The following is a 21,519-nucleotide window of genomic DNA, read 5'->3' as shown; positions in this document are numbered from 1 at the left end:
TTATACCTTTCCCCATCCACGGGCCCTATTCCCGTGGGCCGGGCCTTTTGGGCCCAACTTGAGCGGATGGGCCCTAAGCCCATCTCATAAATCCATCACCAAGGAAGAACTTGACATGACCGAAGCTTTTGCCGCAACAGTCACGAGGATGCACAATTTAAATGTGATTGCCTTTCCCTTTACCCCCATGGTCACAGCATGACAAGAATACGTTGTGTTAAAACAAGCTAGGTGCCAACGTAAACTTCATGTAAAGCCATGCGAATTTACTTCTGGTTATTTCTCCGTGTATCTGTTCATGCCGTGTTATAAATAAAACCGACTTTCAAATAATCTTTGGTGTCCACCTCTAAGTTGCTATCCCACTCTCAAATCTAAATCATGTCTAACTTAATGAAGTAGTCGAAGGGGTACAGGTGACGTTTGCATTTCGATTACAGCCATTATTTTCAGTACATTTCTCCGGGGAGATTGGCAATAATAACATAACAGGGAAGAATTGTCAAATATAATCTATATTTTGTTTCCAATAATTTACGTATCTGGGTTCTTTGAGCATCAAATCAATCCCCAGTGTATGCGTCAACCCATCCAAACCATTATGTTGAATACTCGTTTTCCTTGATTTCCGAGCTGATAATGATTTCGGACGTGTTTTGCAGACTTTTAGGATGTGTTTTGAAGACTTTTCCCTCTATTAATATTATTTCCTTAATTCTGTTTTTTGATTATTTTTTAAAGGGCAACCTTCCTATAAATAGTTACTTAAGATAATGTAAACCGCACTTAATTATTCAAATAAAACATTATCTTTTGGAATCCCTTTCTAAGCATTTCTTCTTAGTCAAACCTGTGAAGATGAAGATGAAGATGAAGATGAAGAAATGAATCAGGATACAGTGAAATCAGCAAAAGAAATACTTCGAATTACTCTATATCAATATGATTGTTGTACAAAGCTCCTGTGATCAATGACAGCTTTTGAATACAAAATTCTCTGTTTTACATCCCCTGTTTCTATCTCTCTATCACAGCACGTATCAGCTACACAACTGCAGAGCATCCATTGATGATTGCTCTCTAAGCTTTCTCTCTCTGTATGTTTCTCTATTCTCATCAAGGAAGAAGAAGACTACTTTAAAGAACGGAAAACTGAATACAGCTCATAAAAGAAAAACAGAATTCAACTAACTGTTTCTTCATTTGTTTTTCCCACTTTCAGCTGAATAACCGCACACGTGCTAGTTTAGATCTGTTATAACTTGGCGATCCATGTCAATCTTCATCTCAGGCTTCTTCTTCATTGATGTCAATCCAAGTTTGTCTTCACCACAAGTTCTCCACCGTTGATCACCAGCTCTTTGTTGCTTTTCTGTCATTTGTTTTTCCTCACGTGTTCTTTCTCTATCTGCTGAATTTATAGTAACTAATGATTGAGAGGACTCAGTTCCTTTATATTTAACATCCCCCCTCAAATTGGGAATGGGTGGAAAACCAAGTCCCAATTTGGTACGTAGTTGAAAATGTGAAAAACGTGAGAGAGACTTGGTGAAAATATCAGCAAGTTGAGAATTGCTTGGGATATATTGGACATGAAGGGATCCTGAGGAGACTTTTTCTCGAACGAAGTGGAAGTCCACTTCGATATGTTTTGTTCGAGCATGTAACACAAGATTGGCAGTGAGAGCAATGGCTAACTTATTATCACAGAACATATGTGTGGGATAAGTGAGAGCATATCCTATGTCTCGCAAGACAAAACTAATCCAGGTAAGTTCAGCAGAGGTTGAAGCAAGAGCACGATACTCAGCTTCTGTAGAAGATCTACTTACTGTGGTCTGCTTCTTGGCTACCCAAGAAATAAGGTTGGAGCCAATATAAGTACAGAAACCTGTAGTTGATCTTCGAGTTTCGAGACATCCAGCCCAGTCTGCATCTGAAAAACCATATAGATGTGGAGAGCTTTGAGAATGAATGAATATGCCAAGACTGATAGTGCCTTTGATATATCTCAGAACCCTTTTAAGTCTATAGAGGTCTGCAATAGTTGGTGTCTGTAATTTTTGACAGAGTAAATTGGTAGCATAGGTAATGTCAGGGCGTGTTAAAGTGAGATACTGAAGAGCACCAACCAGGCTGCGGTACTCAGTAGGATTGGATAAAGAAGCAGAATCATTTTGCAGAATGAGAGGTCTTAGTGGCAGAGGAGTGGAAATTGGTTTACATTCAGACATTTGAGCTCGAGGGAGAAGATCACTAGCATATTTGGTCTGACACGGGAATAAATGATTAGAATTTTGTTTGACTTTGATGCCAAGGAAGTAATGTAGTGGGCCAAGATCTTTCATGTGAAACTCGAGGGGCGAGAGAGTGAATCAAACCAGAGAGTAGTTGAAAGGAACTTCCAGTTAAGACAATGTCATCAACATATAACAGTAAAAGAATAGTATCTTGTTTATGATGATATATGAATAAAGATGGATCTGTGGAGCTGCAAAAGAATCCATATGCCAGTAAAAAATCACTGAACTTATCAAACCATGCTCGAGGAGCTTGTCGAAAACCATAAAGTGACTTTCTGAGTAAACATACATGAGAAGGTTTATGTGGATCTTGAAAGCCAGGAGGCTACTCCATGTAGACTGTTTCATTAAGTGTGCCATGTAAAAATGCATTCTTAACATCAAGTTGATGAATAGGCCACTGTCTCATTTTTGCTACAGATAGAACTATTCTAATGGTGGCATGCTTGATTACTGGACTAAAAGTCTCTGTGAAGTCAATTCCTTCTTCCTGATGAAAGCCTTTAGCAACTAAGCGAGCTTTCAATCTATCAAGGCTACCATCAGAGGCAAGTTTCGTTTTAAAGACCCACTTGTAGCCAATTACATTCATGTATTTAGTTCGAGGAGTTAAGTCCCAGGTTTTATTTTGATATAATGCATCCATTTCTTCTGTCATTGCTTTATGCCAACCTTCATGTGCCAATGCTGATTTAATTGACTTTGGTTCAAAAGGTACCTTATAGACAGCAAGACATGCATACCTGGGATTAGGCTTGATAATTCCAGATTTGGATCGAGTCTGCATTGGATGACTTGAAGTTGCTTCCTGTGTTGAGAGACTGGAAATGATCCCTTGTGATATATGAGAAGGGATAATTTGTTCAGATCCAATACTTGTATTATAGGGTATTGTTGTATCAATAGTAGACATGTGCTCATATTGTATAGGTGAAGATACTTCATCGTGTGGTGTTGTTGTAGAAATGACATACTCTTGTGTTATTGCTGGCTGTAGTGATTGATCAGTATAGGGTACAGCAATTTATGTTGAAGACTGTGAATTTATTGTTGTATTGTCTTCATTGAGCTGCAAATAGGCTGCACATGTCTGAGAAGAAGTAGAAGGTATAGTAGAAGCTGTTTTCTTGCTTGCTGACTCTGTTAATTGTACTTCTTCTGGCCATAACTGATATAATGTTGTGAGAGATGCATACTTTGTTAGGCACAGCTTAGTAAAAGGAAAAAACTTCTCATCAAACTTCACATGTCTACTGATATATACTCGACCTGTTGAGGGTACAAGACATCTGTAGCCTTTATGGTGTTCACTATAGCCAATGAACACACAGGTGAGAGATCTTGGATCAAACTTGTGCTGAGCATAGGGTCGTAAGCATGGATAGCAGGCACAACCAAATACCCTGAGGTGATCATAAGTTGGTTCTTGGTGATACAGCTTTCTGTAAGGTGATTGCATTTGCAATTTTGGTGTTGGAAGAAGATTGATGACATAGTTAGCTGTAATAAAAGCATCAACCCAATATTTCATAGGAACTTTGCCATGATATAACATGGCAAGACCTGATTCAACAATATGTCGATGTTTTCTCTCAGAGATGCCATTCTAAGCAGGTGTATAAGGGCAAGAGAGATTTTGTTTGATACCACAGTCTTGTAAGTGAGCTTGAAATCTATGGCTAATAAATTCTCCTCCACCATCACACTGAAAGATCTTGATTTTTGACTCAAATTGGTTCTCCACTTACTTTTGAAACAGAACAAAAATCTTATAAAAGTCTGACTTCAATTTCAATGGATATATCCAACTAAATCGAGAGAAGTTATCGACAAACAGAACATAGTATTTGAAATTCTGAAATGAAGTCACAGGTGATGGACCCCATATATCACAATGAATTTTCTGTAGGGGCATAGTTGTTATAGATTCAGATGATGGAAATGGTAAAGCTACAGCCTTAGCAACTTGACAACTACTACATACATTCAGCATTCTACTGCTACACTGAATGAGTTTTTGATTCTGCAAATACTTCAAGATATTCAAATTGGTGTGTACTAATCTTTGATGCCATGTGTCCTCTTCTATTGCTCTGTGTCTTTGGGCTAGAAAGGCTTGTGTTGTTTGTGAATTCACTTGATATAGTCCTTTAGTTTTCCTTCCGAGCAGCAAAGTTGTGTTGGTCCAGTTGTCCTTTATATATACACCAAATTTGTCAAAAACAAATGAGCAAGGATAATCATCTGTTAACTTGGATACTAACAGAAGATTTTTCTTTATATCAGGGACAATTAGGACATCATTTAGTGGCAACAAACTCTTTCTAGCATGTAGCAATGTATCGCCAGTACATGTAACAGACAGGTGTGATCCATCACCAATCATGACAGTATCATATCCAGTATATTTAGAAGAGTTATGAAGTATACCGGAATTAGCTGTGATATGTGCAGTGGCACCAATATCTAGATACCACTCGCTGCCTTTGGCATCTTCAAGATGTATAGCTGCCAGAGCTGTTGGTATCTCCTCAGCTTGATACGAGTTATCAAATCTATACCAGCAGTGTAAAGCATCATGACCCGGTTTCTTGCAGATTTGACACTCTAATTTTATGCTACTAGTTGCCTTCTCATCCTGCATACTCTTGGAAAGAGTTAGATTAGAAGGATAAGACTTCACTTCTTGATATCTCTGTGATGGGCCAGCATAGGGACGAAATCCTGAGGTGAAACCAGAATCAGAAGAATTTTGATAAGGTTTGGTTTTCTGATTCTCTTGCATATAGCTGGTATTGCTGGATCTATAACCTAAATTGTCTCCAGGGTATCTAAATCCTCGGCCCCTATTATTAAGAAAACGTCCCCTACCATAGCTACGGCCTCCTCTGTAATTACCTCTTTGAGCTACAAAACCTGAATTTTGAGATATGTACTCTCCATCAGTCGTTTCTTTAAACTGTGCTTGAGGGTGTCTTTGCCCAAAGTAAGCCATATTGGAGTTAAATTGGGTCCTGGAATAGTTTTGCATTCTTGACTCAAACCTCTCTAATTGTGCAATTACCTCATCATACTCAGGTTGAGGCTTTAGACAGTATATTGTTGTTTGGAAATTTTCATATTCAGCTCCTAGCCCTTCCAACACACCAAATAACTTGGTTATGTCGTCCACAGGTTTTCCTATAGCATTTAACTGATCACATATGTACTTGTATTCTCTAAGATAGACTGAAAGAGCCCTATCATGTTTTTGACAGGCTTGAATTTTTCCACTTAATTCGAATTCTCTAGTTGCTGATTTTTGTGTGAAGCGATTCAGAAGTGTCTGCCACACTTCATAAGATGTTTCTAAACCAATGATTAAGCTCAGTATATTCTCCGAGACAGCTCCACTTATCCATGAAGAAACCAGCTGATCAATTTTTGTCCAATCAATATAGTCTGGATTTACAGCTTCAGTCTCACATCCTTCAACTACATTTTGCAGCATTCGAGGAGGTGATGTAATATCACCATTAATAAAGCCAAAGAGTTCTTGGCTTTTCGAAACTGTGGATCTGAGCTTGCCACAAGAGGAAATTGTCTTTGGCAAGCTTAATTGTGACAAAGTTAGAGATATTCACATGTATAGGAAAGGGATACTTTGGTGCTCTTACTGCCATTGTTGTATTTTCTCAGCTTTGAAGAAGAAGATAGCAATCTGCTGCAACTTCAACTAACCCAATTACCGTGATATTGCAATCTGCTGCAACTTCAACTTCTTCTTTCTCGATCTAATGAATAGCTACTGAATGGATCCCTCTGGCAGATATGATCGCCTGCTAGATGAAAACCTTCTGAGAAATCCAAGATTGAATGCGCAGCAGCAAGATGATTTCTTCAGGATACTATGCTCTGATACCATGTGAAGATGAAGATGAAGATGAAGATGAAGAAATGAATCAGGATACAGCGAAATCAGCAAAAGAAATACTTCGAATTACTCTATATCAATATGATTGTTGTACAAAGCTCCTGTGATCAATGACAGCTTTTGAATACAAAATCCTTTGTTTTACATCCCCTGTTTCTATCTCTCTATCACAGCACGTATCAGCTACACAACTGCAGAGCATCCATTGATGATTGCTCTCTAAGCTTTCTCTCTCTGTATGTTTCTCTATTCTCATCAAGGAAGAAGAAGACTACTTTAAAGAACGGAAAACTGAATACAGCTCATAAAAGAAAAACAGAATTCAACTAACTGTTTATTCATTTGTTTTTCCCACTTTCAGCTGAATAACCGCACACGTGCTAGTTTAGATCTGTTATAACTTGGCGATCCATGTCAATCTTCATCTCAGGCTTCTTCTTCATTGATGTCAATCCAAGTTTGTCTTCACCACGAGTTCTCCACCGTTGATCACCAGCTCTTTGTTGCTTTTCTGTCATTTGTTTTTCCTCACGTGTTCTTTCTCTATCTGCTGAATTTATAGTAACTAATAATTGAGAGGACTCAGTTCCTTTATATTTAACAAAACCATCACACTGGATTATTATCGGAGAGATTCAGGTTTACACTCTGGAGGTGGCCCCAAGAGAAGAGAACAAAAATTTGATATTTCAAACTCTTTTTAAGTCTTGAACAGATTGCTCACGAGCAACCCGGTGGGATTATCTACCCAGTGCTGTTATTAAAGAAAGGCTCGATCGTCTCAAGACTACTCAATTTAGCAAGACCCTCAACTTTGACTTTGACATTCGCCCCAATATCGAGTGCGAGTAGTTGATAGTCTTTTTGTTTTCATCGATTCAACGGTCCAGATTTTAGACGGGACTGGCCTTGGAAAACAGCCTATTGGACCTCAGAATTTTCCCTTCAAATTTACTGTCACCTACTTAAATTTACCATGCGTGGATTAAATTCCCATTTTTGGCGCACGGAATTTTAAATATCTGCCTTAGTCAGAATTCTCTTTAGTTTGTCCAACCACGCCTTTGAACATGGAGAATTATTAGCTTATATTAACTCGAGTTATTCTGCTGATGTGAGGATTGAGTTCAATTTTGCTGAGACCATTTTTAAATTCGATGTTGGTATGCATCTGATTTGAAATAGTTTAATTTTAACGTTCTTCTTTGGACATATATGATGAATATTCAATTATTCTTTTTGGAGAAAATAACATAAATGGTTCATGAATTTTGCCCTAACATGTAATATAGTCCCTAGGCTTTTAATATGTTTTAACATAATTCCTGAACTATTTGTAAATGTTAAATGTAGTAATTCAATTTGCTCAAATGACAACTTAGACGTTATTTGATTATGTGAATTATTATATGTTAAGTTGGATTTGTGCATTTGTTTCATGAAAAAACCCAAGATTTGAAAAATATTTTCCAAGAATAATCAATCAATTCTATCACTTACAAAAGTGACAATGAAAAATATTTCCATCACCTGTTAAAGTGCTGAAAAGTTGGGCATCAAATTCTTTCTTATAGTATTAAAAAAAAAAAAAAAAAGACTGAGTGCATCAATAGAATTCTACCCTTGAGATAGGTTGTGTGTCAATCTCAGCTGCTTAGTTCAAATTGAGTGTATCAATTGAATAATGATAAAACCCGCGTACAAAGGGTAATATACAATTGTCAATACGTGTGAAATGTTCTTACAAAATAATAAATTTTATGACTTTCATCACCATCCAATTGAAAGATTCATAAGTGACGTATCGCATTATATAATTGTTCCAAATGAATGAGCTTGCGAGTTTACGATGAAGAAAAAAGGAATCGCAGATGATGTAACTTTTGCAAATTTGCAAACAACAAAAGATTGAGCATGGGTTTTTCAACATTGACTAAATATGTAAAATCAGTAACGGAAAGTTGAATTTTAGGAAACCAAAACCCCAATAAAAAAGAGAAATCAATCTTGTGTTCAAACCAACCAAAGTGTAAGCCCATATCATCGTTTTAATCATCATCATATCATCTATCTTAGATTATTCAAAGATAGAGACACGCTTATACTCACGTGCAAACTCTAAGGTTTAGACTAGAACGCCCTTTATCTATCATTTGAAAAGTGTCATTTTCACGAGAGAAAAAGACAGCACCTCCTTTCTCTATTGCTGAAAATATGCTAAGGCAATTGGGTTCCAGCAGCAAAGCATACTTCAAATGAAAATATGCGGATGCAACCGGGTTGTTAGTTAACATTCTTTTAAATGTGGTCGGGAACTATACATCTCTTCTAAATATAATACAAACATAGATTTAACTAAACAGGTTTTCAAATTAACAGCAACAGCTCATAGATATATACCGTCTATCTCTATTCAGCTATTAGTTATGATGTCATTACGTTAATTGATCTTAATCGCTTAAATCGGATCGAATGTAAAGGTAAGAACCGTCGATGATGATACATGTAAGCTCACCCCATCTCAACCATTAAATCACGCATCCCTCGTGAGATCCATGCTATTCAATGGCCTAGGAGGAATGAACTCGATCAAATGCTTTGAGTGTACAAAAGAACTTTTTTCACCTAACAAGCCACATGGCACTTTTAAGCCATTAAACATGTTAAGAAGATCTGGGTGCGGAACAATGTAACGGTGATTTGGCATGTTTGTAAATTCAACGTGAATTTTGTTTAAGGTTTGGAGTTGTTGCCAACAACTGAGCATCGGTTCAGAGTCAACCCTGGACCGACTCTGGACTAACCCAATCCTGCTCGTCCTAGTCCGGTGTTCAGGGAGACTTGGTTGGTCTTTGGTCCTAAGATTCCTGGACCAGTACTGTGCAAATTGGTCCTCGATCCTGAGAGTTTAGAGTCAGTCCCATCTGAACCCACCCTAACTATATATATATATAATTTATAATTTTTTTATTTAGAAAAACCTTAAACTAAACTGCATCAATAACATTAAACAACTCTTTAATGAGAAGTTCAAGTAATTTTACATTATTCTATAATAACTTAAATTTTTAATATTTTTTATAACGTCAATAATCATAATTTACAAATAAGGAAATAATTTTTGTGAAGAGTTCTCACGGCATCCAAAATGACATAAACAGTTCCTTACGACATTCTCCTCTAGTACTCATTCTCTTCTATCTTATTTGTCTTCTTAATCTTTAATTTGCCAAAATCGAAAGAAATAACTTCTCTGCTCGTCACTCGACACTCGCCTTGCTTGCTTTGGGTCACTCGTCGGCGCTCGATGCTTGCTTGGCTTGTCGCGCCCCACTCGACACTCGATGCTCACTCTATTCGACGCTCACCCCACTCAACCCTCACCCCACTCGACCCTCACCGCTTGCCTTTCTTAGCTTACCTCGCTCGTTATCGAATCCATTGGGTCGGTCCAGTTTTCGGTTGCCCTTTCAGAGAGTACAAAAAAATGAAATAAAAAATTATTGGTTGGTCCCAGGTTGACTTCGGAATTAAACTGAACTCATTGAGTCAATCCAATCTTCAATCGCTTTTTCAAGGAGTGCAAAAAATGAAATAAAAAAATTATCGATTATCTCAGGTTGACCCTAAAGCCGGACCGAACCCACTGGGTCGATCCGGTCCTCAGTTCCAAACTCAATAGAGTCGATTCTCGGTCCAAAAAATTGTGGACCAACAATATGCGAGTTGGTTTTAGGGTTGGGGGTGGCCCGGTCCAACTCAAACCATGCTCACCCCTAGTTTCAATGGTAGAGTCCTGTCAAAGTCCATAAACACATCAACTTCAATTAACAAGATTTGAAATCGGAACCAAACCTTAAAGAGATAATTCAAGAACGAGAAGTGGGAAACGTATCAAGCCAGTCCGATTGATGGTCTTTTCAACCATTTGAGGACCTCAGTGGTCCGTTGCCTCACGCATCGATCTAACCACCAGAAGCACCAAACCACCAAACACTAGAGCACTAGAGTGGACCACACAAGAATCTATTCGAGAGCAGAGGTTGATACCATTTAGAGTCAACCATGTAACCCACGAAAAGGTCTAATCACCAATAACATCAACGATCAAGCACGAGATGCTATTTTCACCTCTCACCTAAAGTATAATGCTCTAGCAATTTGCCAATACATTTTAGCATGCAACTTAAGGGTAGGTAATACCCTCAAATTAGCCATTCATTCTCTTGTAAATTGGACTATTTCGATTATAGAAATGAATGTACAAATAACATTTTCACGACAATATTTAGATATAAATTATTATCGATAATGAAAATATTTTTTGATAACTAATTATTTCAAATAATGTAAGTAAATTTTTATTTTTTGAAAAATATTTTTCAAGCTGCTCATTTTTTGGAAAGATCAAATGAGGTTAATAATGCAAACATCATCTCAGGCATGCTCATGTCAATCCCAACCTTCTTGCCTCTTGGACATTGTTTTAAGTATATTATCTCGGAGATTCGAACAACACCATTTCATGTGAATTAAGAAAAGCATGACACAACTTCACCAAACAACTAGTGAAGTTCGCAACTCTATTTTCGGACACGTCATGAAGCCTACACTAGATTGTTTACTTAACTCTAATATCAACTTATTAGAGGTGAGCATGTCGAATCGCCCGAATCGGGAATCGCCTAAACCAAATTAGATCGCCAGTTTGGTTCGATTCCCAAGGGCGTCAGTCTAGTTTCCATTTCCATAAAAACAAAATCTATGATTTTCGATCTAGTTCTAGTTCCGGGAGGGGGGTCAAATTAGATCAAATCAATGGATTAGACCAACTCTTTTTATAAATATATATTTTTATTTCTTAATAATGACAATAAACCCTAAAATATAACAACTCTAGTATTTTTTTTATAATTTTTAAATTTTTTGGCTAAATGATCGCTTCTATTAGACCGGATTGTCCAATCCTCAATCCGGTTCCCAATTTCTAGATGGAGCCGAATCAAACCAGAAATTGATCACCTCAATAGCCGGTTGAGTAAGAGATTATGACCCCATTTGATTTAGCATTTCCAATGGGCTTTTCTCCTTTTCAAACCCCATCAAGCAAGAAGACAGTTGTTGAATTGATAACTTGCATTCAACCAAAAAAAAATTGATATCTCGCAGAATATATGCGTGATCATGCATCATATTTAAGCATTTCATGTAGTCATTGCACATTGTGTGACATTGTATATTTGCCTCTTGATTTAAAGTTTGCAGAAGCACTAGCATGAGGTTTTGCTTGTGCTTGCTCATTGCATCTCCAGTTTATTCAGTTTTCCACAATTTATTTACTTATTGGGTGTTATTTTATTGTTTAAACACCATGCATGATCACATTAACATGTAGTGGCTTGGGATAATAAACCAGATAAAGATTTAATGCAACACGTTTTCAAATAAAAAGAAAATGTACCAAAGGGGCGTTCGATTAATCTAAAATAATCAAGTCGTTATATTTCTTTTCAAATATTTTTCTTTTGACCTAGCTGGGTTCGTATTTTTTATTTCATCTGCAACATTGATGTGTCTGTTGAGTTGTGTGCATTGTTGTTTGATCTAAAGTATATCACTAATCCCGATACGAATCAACAATTCTAAGTTGCCTTTGTCCAGAGTGGACCTTCAGAATGAACATGCCAAGCAGTTCAAACATGGCATGATCCCATTATAAGAATAAAGAACCAGAGTTCATTCTGAAAGAACGAAAAAAAAAAAGGCTTGTTCTTTACAAGGAATCCAAGGCCACAGCCACTACCCACGTTTACGTAATTTCTGAGGGACAGTCAGCTGAATGGCTGCACTTCGTGGGTATAGCATCGCCCTTAAGATTTTGAGAGAGTGAGACAGAGAGAGACAGAGAGAATTCTACCAGGTCACGACAATGGTAAAAAAAACATAAGAACCGTGCATTAATTGATTCAAAAGTATAGATAAGATTCTAATACATTGCTACTAAAATGATTTAAAAAAAAGGATAAGATGCTACTAAAGAGATGATTCTAATAAACAAGAACGGCCAATAGCAGTCCTGCAAAGCTATAATCAACATCTAAATTATTAGCACTATATACATCTCAAGATAAAGCTGAGCATCCGTCGCTTCAGCAACGACTAAGAAACGCCTCCAGTCACCAAGTAAAAAAAAATTTGCACATATAGAGGGGAAATACATAAACAATACTGTGACATCCCGCTATTACTTTTGTATTGTTCACAACCATCAGCTGTTAGCAGGCAGGGACCTTGCCCAATTAAATCAGTACGAATGTACAATTCAATTAGTACTTTCTCATATCATGTAAGTAAATGGTCAGGAAACAATAGAACTATGGGAGGTAATCTCTTCAAGGAGAAGTTTTCTGGCCCTGTTGACCATGTTGAAGCATAGGCATATGCGATCCTCGAGTTCCTTTAGACCATCAAGGAACTTAGCATGGTCCTTGCGGAGCTCTTGCACCACCCCTAGTATGAGATTTTTATCCTTGCCTCTCTCCAATCCAATCTGGATCGATTGTCTGTCATGCTCCACAGCAGAATGCAGACGATTGACAAGGCGATCGATAGTGTCCAAGTCATGGCTGAGAACACAACCCCTGGCAGCAGCATCAAGTTGAGCAGCATTGGCAAGCTCTTTCTTTGAGAATTTGTCACGTGGAAGATACACCATCAAGCATGGAGCACTAACAAATGCAATGAGTGCATGGGCTGTGACACCAATGGCAGACGCAACAGCAGCAACTGCAGTACCGATGAGACAAAGTGCAGACCCTGCAATGGCAGGGCGAACAAATTTAACTCTTGATTTGGACTTCAGTAGTCTACGGTGCAGCTGTTGCTTGAGCTCTGAAAAGCCGCTACACATTTCGCTGAAGTCACTGGAGCCGACTGAATCGAAGGGGTTGTCGAGGCAGTCAAATTGGACAAAGACTTCATGAACCGTGTTGCACTGTGATTGACTACATGAATCCGCATCGAGAGGAAGGACTTCGAGAAGCTCAACAAGAGGAGAGTACATGTCGCGGGCGCGGCACACACTTTGGCAAATCAAAAGGCAGAATTTGGACGTGTTCTCGCTGTGGTCGAAGTATGAAGAGACCAATCGGGTAAGCTTATTGTCCTTGGCGTGCCTGAGTGCCACCCCCACGGATTCCCTATTCGGTTGCAGAACGCGATGCAGCACCCACTCCTGGGTCGACCCGCTGCCTTCTTGCTCTTGAAGATCCACTTCCTGCTCTTCCTGACTGCATCCTTCAACGTAAATCACGGAGCGAATCTCGTTATAAGAACTGGTTTGAAGAGAGAGCGTGTACTCCCGGCGTAGATCGAAAGTGGGCGAGACCGCCTGGCTCGATCTTGACGCCCCGTCCGGCGAAGTCCCTGCAGCACCAAGTCCGGTGAGGCAATTTCGCAAACACAACGACGGCAAAGCGAACTCACCCTTCGAAAAAGAAAGCATTCGAGAATTACCCGTTGACGGCGGTGGATGGGAATGGAGGTCCTGCTCGGATGCGAATTGGGTAGCGAAGATGGAGAGCGTTTGACGGAGAGACACGGCAACATTCCACGCGCATGGAGGAGCTACGCCGGGCTGAAGCACTGCCTTCCCAATTGCGCTGATTCGGCGCTTCATCATCATCTGTTGATCGGACTGAGGATGGGAACCATAAAAAGTCATCGGCAATCGCTATGGACGTCGAAACCCACGATGGTCCCACCCAGATATATTGGATAAAATAATCTATGTAAATTAATAATACAAATACCCGACAAAAGACTCGAAAATATATACTCAGTCCATTACATTATCAAGCCTTAGTTATTTTAGATATATTTAAATAGCTATACTAAAATTGTATGTTAGAGATGTTTATGGTGTATAGTTTCAGTTAGACTAATCGATTCCCGGTCCGGTCCAATTCCAAAGTGGAACCGGAATCAAATTAGGAGGATCGGTTCCCAGAACCTGGGACCGAAAATTGGACCGACTGACTAATCTGGTCCAATCATGTAAATTTATTTTTTGGGCCAAAAATAAAGTAAAAAATGGGAGAAATTGAGAGAAATTAAGGTTTGTTTCTTAATAAATTTTAAAATATTATATATATAAAAAAAAAAATTAACCAATTCGGTCCGGTTCCCACCTTGAAACTAGGAACCAGACCAACCGACCACTAGTTTCAAAAGCGGGAACTAGGAACCAGACTGCCCTCTTTAAGAACCACCTAAAACCGGCCGATTCAATCCGGTCCGAGCAATCCCGATTCTGACGTTCCCGATGCTCACCCCTAGTTTCAATTCATTATTTTTCCAAAGTGATTTGAGATTAAGCAAAGTACTAGCATTAACTTTCAAAGGATACCGAAGACAGAACCTACTAAGCCCGATTAAGCGGAAAATCAAGAAGCATGGGTCTTTTAGTAAGCTCTACAAAAAACTTTTATCATTGAATAATGTTCACTAAATTAGGAAATAGTTAGAAGACGAGCAAGAGCCCAAAAGAGGTCCAAGAGAAAACAAGGAAAAAGATCTAAGATGCAACGTTTATATTACTTTGAAGAAACAGACAAATTATTTGTCATATATATGTTCTTGAATTCCAATGTTCCCGAAAGGGGTAACATAACATACTTTTTCCTCTTTAAACCCCATCAAGCAAGAACAACAGCTGCTGAATTGGTTATTCAACCAAAAAAAAAAAAAAATTGATATCTCGCAGAATATAAGCGAAAGACCATGCAGGATGCTTGCCGAGCAAGCTTTCCGATATCATGTATGATGCATTAGTTTCTCAAGACAACTTTGAAGCTGAACTTCAGAGGAAGGTTGGTCGCAAGCCACGGCAGACCAACCCAACCTCTCCTTCAAAAATGACCAAAAACCAGCTAGTGACAGGGGTCCAGTGAAAAAGCAGTGCACATATAACCAGTTAATTGCTGTGTAGACCTAAGTGCCTAACCATATGGACACCACATCAGCAATAAGCACTGCAATTTTAGAAGAGAAGAACGAACTAAGTGCTAGATTATCTGTAGAGTTTGCAAGAACGATAACAACATCAACTGTGAAAACACAGAGAATTTCAAATGACCAGAATGCCATTGGATGAAACGAGAGCAGCTAAAATCTTGTAGCAGCGGCATAAAATGCAGAAGCTTTTCAGGACTGCATGAGTCCAGCAGTGCACGCCATTTAACATGCGCACGCAGAACATTTTGCCAAAAGAGTTGTCCAGAGTGGACCATTATGAGAATATAGGACAGGAGTTTGTTCTAAAAGAACGAAAGAAAGTAAACACTAGCTCTTTACATGGGATCCAAGACCATAGACACCACTAACCTTGATCACACGATTTCTGAGGGACAGCCAGCTGAATGAACCATAACGGCCGCACTTCATGGGTATAACATCGCCTCTAAGATTTTGAGAGGATGAGAATCAGGGAAAAAAAACAGCACATGGATCATTCAGGATGTCTACCGATGAGAGACATGCATGGAGAATGCTGGGCAAAGAAGACACAGCAAGGACAAACATAAAAGTTGTGCAGATGGCAAACAGGGTAAGTCAGAGAGAGAGAGAGAGAGAGAGAAGCAATTCTACCAGGTCATGTCAATGGTGAGAAATATAAGAACCGTGCATTAACTGATTCGTAAAAAGGGCTAAGATTCTAATGCTTGCTACTAAAAAATGATTCTAATACAACAAGCAGTCCTGTGAAGCTCTAATCAACATCTGAACCATCAGCACTATATACAACTCAATAAAAAGCAAGCATCCCTGGCTCCAGCAATGATGAAGAAACAACTCCAATCCCAATAAAAAAATTGGCAAATATAATACACTAACAGTACTGTGATACCCTGCTTGTACTATTTGTATTGTTCACAACAGTCAGCTGTCAGCAGGCAGAGTATTTTTCTTTGCCCAACTAATCAGAGAATAATTTTCATGAATGTACACAGCAATTAATACTTGCTCGCATCATGTAACTAAAATGGTCAGGAAGCAATAGAACGATGGAAGGTAATCTCTTCAAGGAGAAATTTTCTGCCCCCGTTAACATACTTCAAGCATAGGCCTATATGATTTTTGAGATCATCTAGCAGAGGAAGGAACTTATCATGGTCCTTGCGGAGCTTTTCCACCACATCTAGTATCGGATTTTTATCCGTGCCTCTCTCCAATCGATCCCGGATCGATTTTCTGTGACTCTCTATAGCAGAATGCAAACCATTGACAAGCATATGAATACTGTCCAAGTCATGCCTGAGAGCACAACCCTTGCCAGCAGCATCAAGTTGAGCAACATTGGAAAGCTCTTTCTTTAAGAATTTGTCATGTGGAAGATACATCGTCAAGCATGGAGCACTAACAAATGCAATGAGAGCATGGGCTGTGACACCAATGGCAGATGCAACAGCAGCAACTACAGTGCCAAAGAGACAAAGTGCAGACCCTGCAATGGCACGGCGAACAAATTTAACTCTCGATTTGGACTTCCGACATCTATGGCCCAGCTGTTGTTCTAGCTGTGAAAAGCAATTACGAACATCGCTGAAGTAATGGGAGTCAGGGGAAGGTAAGGGGTTGTCATGGCGGTCAAATTGGACAAAGACATCATAAACCCTGTCGCAATGTGATTTTGTAAACAAATCCGCATCAAGAGGAAGCACTTCGAGGAGATCCTTAAGAGGAGAGTACATGACACTGGCGACGTGCACTTTTCGGTAAAGCGAAAGGCAGAGGTTGGATATTTTCTCGCTGTGGTCAAAGTATGCAGAGACTAATCGGGTAAGCGCATTGTCCTTGGCCTGCCTGAGCGCCTCCCCCACGCATTCCCTATTCGGTTGCAGAACGCGAAGCAGCACCCGCTCCTGGGTCGACTCGCTCCAAACTTCCTCACTGCATTCAAGATCGTAAAGTGCCGAGCGAATCTCGTTATAGGAATCGGTCTGAAGAGCGAGAGCGTACTCCTGGCTGAGATTGAACGTGGGCGAGACCGCCTGGTTCGATCTTGAAGTGCCGCCTGGCGAAGTCCCTGCAGCTCCAAGTCCGTTGAGGCAATTTCGCAAACACATCGACGGCAAAGCGAACCCACCCTCCGAAAAAGGGAGTAGATGAGACTTACCCAGTGACGGCGGTGGATGAGAATGGAGGTCCCGTTCCAGGTGCGAATTGGGTAGTGAAGATGAAGAGCGTTTGACGGAGAGACACGGCGACATTCCCGGCGCATGGAGGAGCCACGCCGGGCTAAATTACTGCCTTCCCAAATGCGCTCATCCGGCGCTTCATCATCTGTCGATCACCGAGGAAGGGAACTGTAAAAAGTCTCGGCGATGACCATTGACGGAGTTCACCGTGTTGCGTCGAAACACTCGATGGCACCCCCCACGTTTATTGGATAAAAAAACCCATGTTAATCGACAATACAAATGCCCAACAAAAGACTCAATAGAATATAACATTAAACCACTGCATTATTGGATATATTTAAACAGCTATACTAAAAGTGTAACTAGAATGCGTATGGTGTATATTTTCAATTCATTACTTTTCTTAAGTGATCTAAGATTAAGCAAAGTACTAACATTAACTTTCGAAGTGTACCAAAAGCAAAACCTGATAAGCCCAATTAAGCGGAAAATCAAGAAGAATGCGAAAGACCCATGGTCTTTTTATAAGCTCTACTAAAAACTTTTATCATTGAATAATGTTCACTGCTTCAGGAAATAGACGAGCAAGAGCCTGAAAGAGGTCCAAGAAAAACAAGGAAAAAAATCTAATATGCATCGTTTTACATTACTTGGGAGAAACAGACCATTTATTTGTTATGCATTTGAAAATATATCCTTGAATTCCAATGTTTACGAACTGTAAGGGGCGACATAACATACTTCTGCTTTTAAACCCCATCAAGCAAGAAGAATAGCTGCTGAATCGATATCTCGCGGAATATAAGGGATAGACCATGTGGGCTGCTAGCCAAGCAAGCTTCCTGGCATCCTGTAGGATGCATAAGTTTCTCAAGAAAACCTTGAAGCTGAACTTCAGACTAAGGTTTGGCACAAGCCACAACAGACAAACCCAAGCCTCCTTCAAAGATGAGATACACCAAAAACCAGCGAGTAAAAGGGGTCCAGAGCGAAAGCAGTGTGCATATAACCTATTCATTGCTGTGTAGGCTTGAGTGCTCAACCATATGGACACTACATTAGGATAAACATTGCAGTTTTAGAAGAGAAGAAGCAACAATGTGCTAGATTATCAGGAGAGCTTGCCAGGGAAATAACAGCATCAATAGTGAAAATATGGAGAACTTTAAATGAACTAAACGCCATCAGATGGAAAAAGAACAGCTTCAATCTTGTAGCAACAGCATGAGATGCGGGTGCCTTTTAGGACTGTATAAGTCCAGCAGTGCACGCCATTTCCCAACACACACACACGCACATGCAGAGAACATTTTGCCAAAAGAGTTGTTGAAAGTGGACCTTCTGAATGAGCAAGTCTAATATTTTAAACATGGCATGATCCCATTTAAAGAATAAAGAACCAGAGTTCGTTCTAAAGAACGAAAGAAAACAAAGACTCGTTCTTTACATGGAATCCAGGACCATAGCCACTACCCACATTTACGTTATTTCTGAGGGGATATAGTCAGCTGAGTGAACCATAGTGGCTACACTTTGTGGGTACAGTATTGCCTCTAAGATTCTGAGAGCAAGAGAATCAAGAAGAAAACCAGCATATCATTATGCAGGATGTCCACCAAAGTCAGGCATACATGGAAAATGCTGGCCGAAGAAGACACAAAAAGGACATACATAAACATGAGTGCACAGCAAACGGTGTAAATCAGAGAGAGAGAGAGAGAGAGAGAGTTCTACCAGGTCACGACAGTGGTAAAAAACATAAGAACCGTGCATTAATTGATTGATAAGTGGCATAAGATTCTAATGTGCTACTAAAATGATTCATAAAAATGGATAAGATGCGACTAAAACATGATTATAATACAACAACAGTGGCCAATAGCAGTCCCACCAAGCTGTAATCAACATCTAAATTATCAGCAATATATACAACTCAAGATAAAGCTGAGTATTCCTTGCTCCAGTAATAGCTAAGAAACACCTCCAATCACCAAGTAATAAAAATTTGGCACATATGGAGGTGTAAATACATAAACAATACTTTGACATCCCGTTATTACTTTTGTATCATTCACGACTACCAGCTGTCAGCAGGCAGAGACTTCGCCCAATTAAATCAGTACAAATGTACAATCCAATTAGTCCTTGCTCATATCATGTAAGTAAATGGTCAGGAAGCAATAGAACTATGGAAGGTAATCTCTTCAAGGAGAAGTTTTCTAGCCCTGTTGATCATGTTGAAGCATAGGTATATGTGATCCTCGAGTTCCTTTAGTTCAACAAGGAACTTGGCGTTGTTCTTGCGGAGATGTTTCACGACCTCTAGTATGGGATTGTTATCCGTGCCTCTCTCCAATCCAATCCGGATCAATAGTTTGTCATCCTCTACAGCGGCATACAAACGGTCGACAAGACGATCAATAGTGTCCAAGTCATTGTTGAGAACATAAGTACCCTTGGCAGCAGCATCAAGTTGAGCAGCATGGGCGAGCTCTTTCTTTGAGAACTTGTCCTGTGGAAGATATGCCATCAAGCATGGAGCACTAACAAATGCAATGAGTGCATGGGCCGTGACACCAATGACAGATACAACAGCAGCAACCACAGTGCCGCAGAGACAAATCGCAGACCCTGTGATGGCATGGCGAACAAATTTAACTCTTGATTTGGACTTCTGTAGTCTATGGTCCAGCTGTTGCTTTAGCTCCGAAAAGCAGCTACGCATTTCGCTGAAGTTATGGGAGTCAGGGGAAGGGAAGGGGTTGTCATGGCGATCGAATTGGACAAAGACTTCATAAACCCTATTGCACTGTGATTGGGTAAAAGAATCCGCATCAAGAGGAAGCACTTCGAGGAGCTCGACAAGAGGAGAGTACATGAAGCGGGCGCGGCGCACGCTTTGGTAAAGCAGAAGGCAGAGGACGGACGTGTTCTCGCTGTGGTCGAAGTATGAAGAGACTAATCGGGTAAGCGCATTGTCCTTGGCCTGCCCGAGCGCCTCCCCCACGGATTCCCTATTCGGTTGCAGAACGCGATGCAGCACCCGCTCCTGGGTCGACTCGCTACCATCCCGCCCTTGAAAATGCAGCTCCTGCTCGCCCGGACTGCACTCGAGGACGTAAATCGTGGAGCGAACCTCGTTATAGGAACTGGTCTGGAGAGCGAGCGTGTACTCCCGGCTGAGATTGACCGTGGGCGAGACCGCCTCGCTCGATCTCGAAGTGCCGCCCGGGGAAGTCCCTGCGGCCCCAAGCCCGTTGAGGAAATCTCGCAAACACATGGACGGCAAAGCGAACTTCGCCCTTCAGAAAGGGAGCAGACGAGGCTTACCCAGCGAAGGCGGCGGACGGGAATGGAGGTCCGGATGCGAATTGGGTAGTGAAGATGGCGAGCGTCTGACGGAGACACGCGGCAACCTAGCCGCGCGCATGGAGGAGCTACGCCGGGGCTAAAGCATCGCCTTCACAAATGCGCTAGTCCGGCGTTCTATTGTTATCTCTCGATGAACTGTAAAAAAGTCTCGGCGGCAATCACGGTCGACGATTTTCCTGTGTCGCGTCGGAACGCTTGAGGGTTACTTTTGCTGCTTTGACTAGCGAGTCGGACCGACATACGCGGTCGGCGAGATTCCTCGGTTCAAGTTTCGGTCTTGGTAACTTCGACAGGAAGGTAGGCGACACGTGACGGGGACATGGCCCAGCGGACAACGGGATTGGAATCGGACCGGGCCGTGAGATCCGATTTAACGGTTTATCCGCGGCCCAATAAATTTTATTTTTTTGTGTGTGGATAAAATAGGAAAACAGTGGAGTTCGGGAAAAGAAAAATGTTTTTTCGTGGAACCCAACTTTTAAAAGTCAACTTGGCAATTTAAGATTTTAGATAATAGGCTTGCTTACGTGAACTGATGTATGATCCGTATCGTGAATGGGAGGATAAAAGCATCACTCAAATTATCAACATGAATTATAATCACAATGATTATCATAGTTGACTTCCTCCGTCGATGAAATAACAATTCAAATGATTATCATGGTTGACTTCCGTCAATGAAATTGAGTGCAAATGAAATAGAAGGACGAGAGAAATCTTACAAACTAAT

The 21,519-nt window shown here is 40.3% G+C and overlaps 3 protein-coding genes across 3 annotated transcripts; all 3 read right to left on the bottom strand.

The window, feature by feature from the left end:
- Positions 1 to 12,400: 12,400 nt before the first annotated feature.
- LOC104419090 (UPF0496 protein At3g19330) lies at positions 12,401 to 15,871 on the bottom strand. Its single transcript, XM_010030621.3, has 3 exons — positions 15,601 to 15,871; positions 13,732 to 13,912; positions 12,401 to 13,641 (listed from the first exon to the last, which is right to left on the bottom strand). Exons 1-3 carry the CDS (start codon positions 15,658 to 15,660, stop codon positions 12,575 to 12,577), a joined length of 1,308 nt encoding a protein of 435 aa, XP_010028923.2. The 5' UTR covers positions 15,661 to 15,871; the 3' UTR covers positions 12,401 to 12,574.
- A 391-nt stretch (positions 15,872 to 16,262) lies between these two features.
- Positions 16,263 to 17,486, bottom strand: LOC120288489 (UPF0496 protein At3g19330-like). Its single transcript, XM_039302503.1, has one exon. It carries the CDS (start codon positions 17,484 to 17,486, stop codon positions 16,263 to 16,265), a length of 1,224 nt encoding a protein of 407 aa, XP_039158437.1.
- A 1,772-nt stretch (positions 17,487 to 19,258) lies between these two features.
- Positions 19,259 to 21,048, bottom strand: LOC120286296 (UPF0496 protein At3g19330-like). The gene is made up of 2 exons (XM_039301901.1): positions 20,748 to 21,048; positions 19,259 to 20,657 (listed from the first exon to the last, which is right to left on the bottom strand). Exons 1-2 carry the CDS (start codon positions 20,845 to 20,847, stop codon positions 19,588 to 19,590), a joined length of 1,170 nt encoding a protein of 389 aa, XP_039157835.1. The 5' UTR covers positions 20,848 to 21,048; the 3' UTR covers positions 19,259 to 19,587.
- Between the last annotated feature and the right edge of the window lie 471 nt (positions 21,049 to 21,519).

This window comes from Eucalyptus grandis, chromosome 9, assembly GCF_016545825.1.
Source record: "Eucalyptus grandis isolate ANBG69807.140 chromosome 9, ASM1654582v1, whole genome shotgun sequence".
Classification (NCBI taxonomy): domain Eukaryota; kingdom Viridiplantae; phylum Streptophyta; class Magnoliopsida; order Myrtales; family Myrtaceae; genus Eucalyptus; species Eucalyptus grandis.
This window is presented reverse-complemented; position numbering and strand designations above follow the sequence as displayed.

Coding starts and splice junctions, on each gene's coding strand:
- LOC120286296 (XM_039301901.1), bottom strand. CDS start 20,847: ATGCGCGCGGCTAGGTTGCCGCGTGTCTCCGTCAGACGCTCGCCATCT. Junction 20,658..20,747: donor CCGTCCGCCGCCTTCGCTGG/GTAAGCCTCGTC, acceptor TTGGGGCCGCAG/GGACTTCCCCGGGCGGCACT.
- LOC104419090 (XM_010030621.3), bottom strand. CDS start 15,660: ATGAAGTGCGGCCGTTATGGTTCATTCAGCTGGCTGTCCCTCAGAAAT. Junction 13,913..15,600: donor TCAGAAATCGTGTGATCAAG/GTTAGTGGTGTC, acceptor TCCCATCCTCAG/TCCGATCAACAGATGATGAT. Junction 13,642..13,731: donor CCATCCACCGCCGTCAACGG/GTAATTCTCGAA, acceptor TTGGTGCTGCAG/GGACTTCGCCGGACGGGGCG.
- LOC120288489 (XM_039302503.1), bottom strand. CDS start 17,486: ATGTCGCCGTGTCTCTCCGTCAAACGCTCTTCATCTTCACTACCCAAT.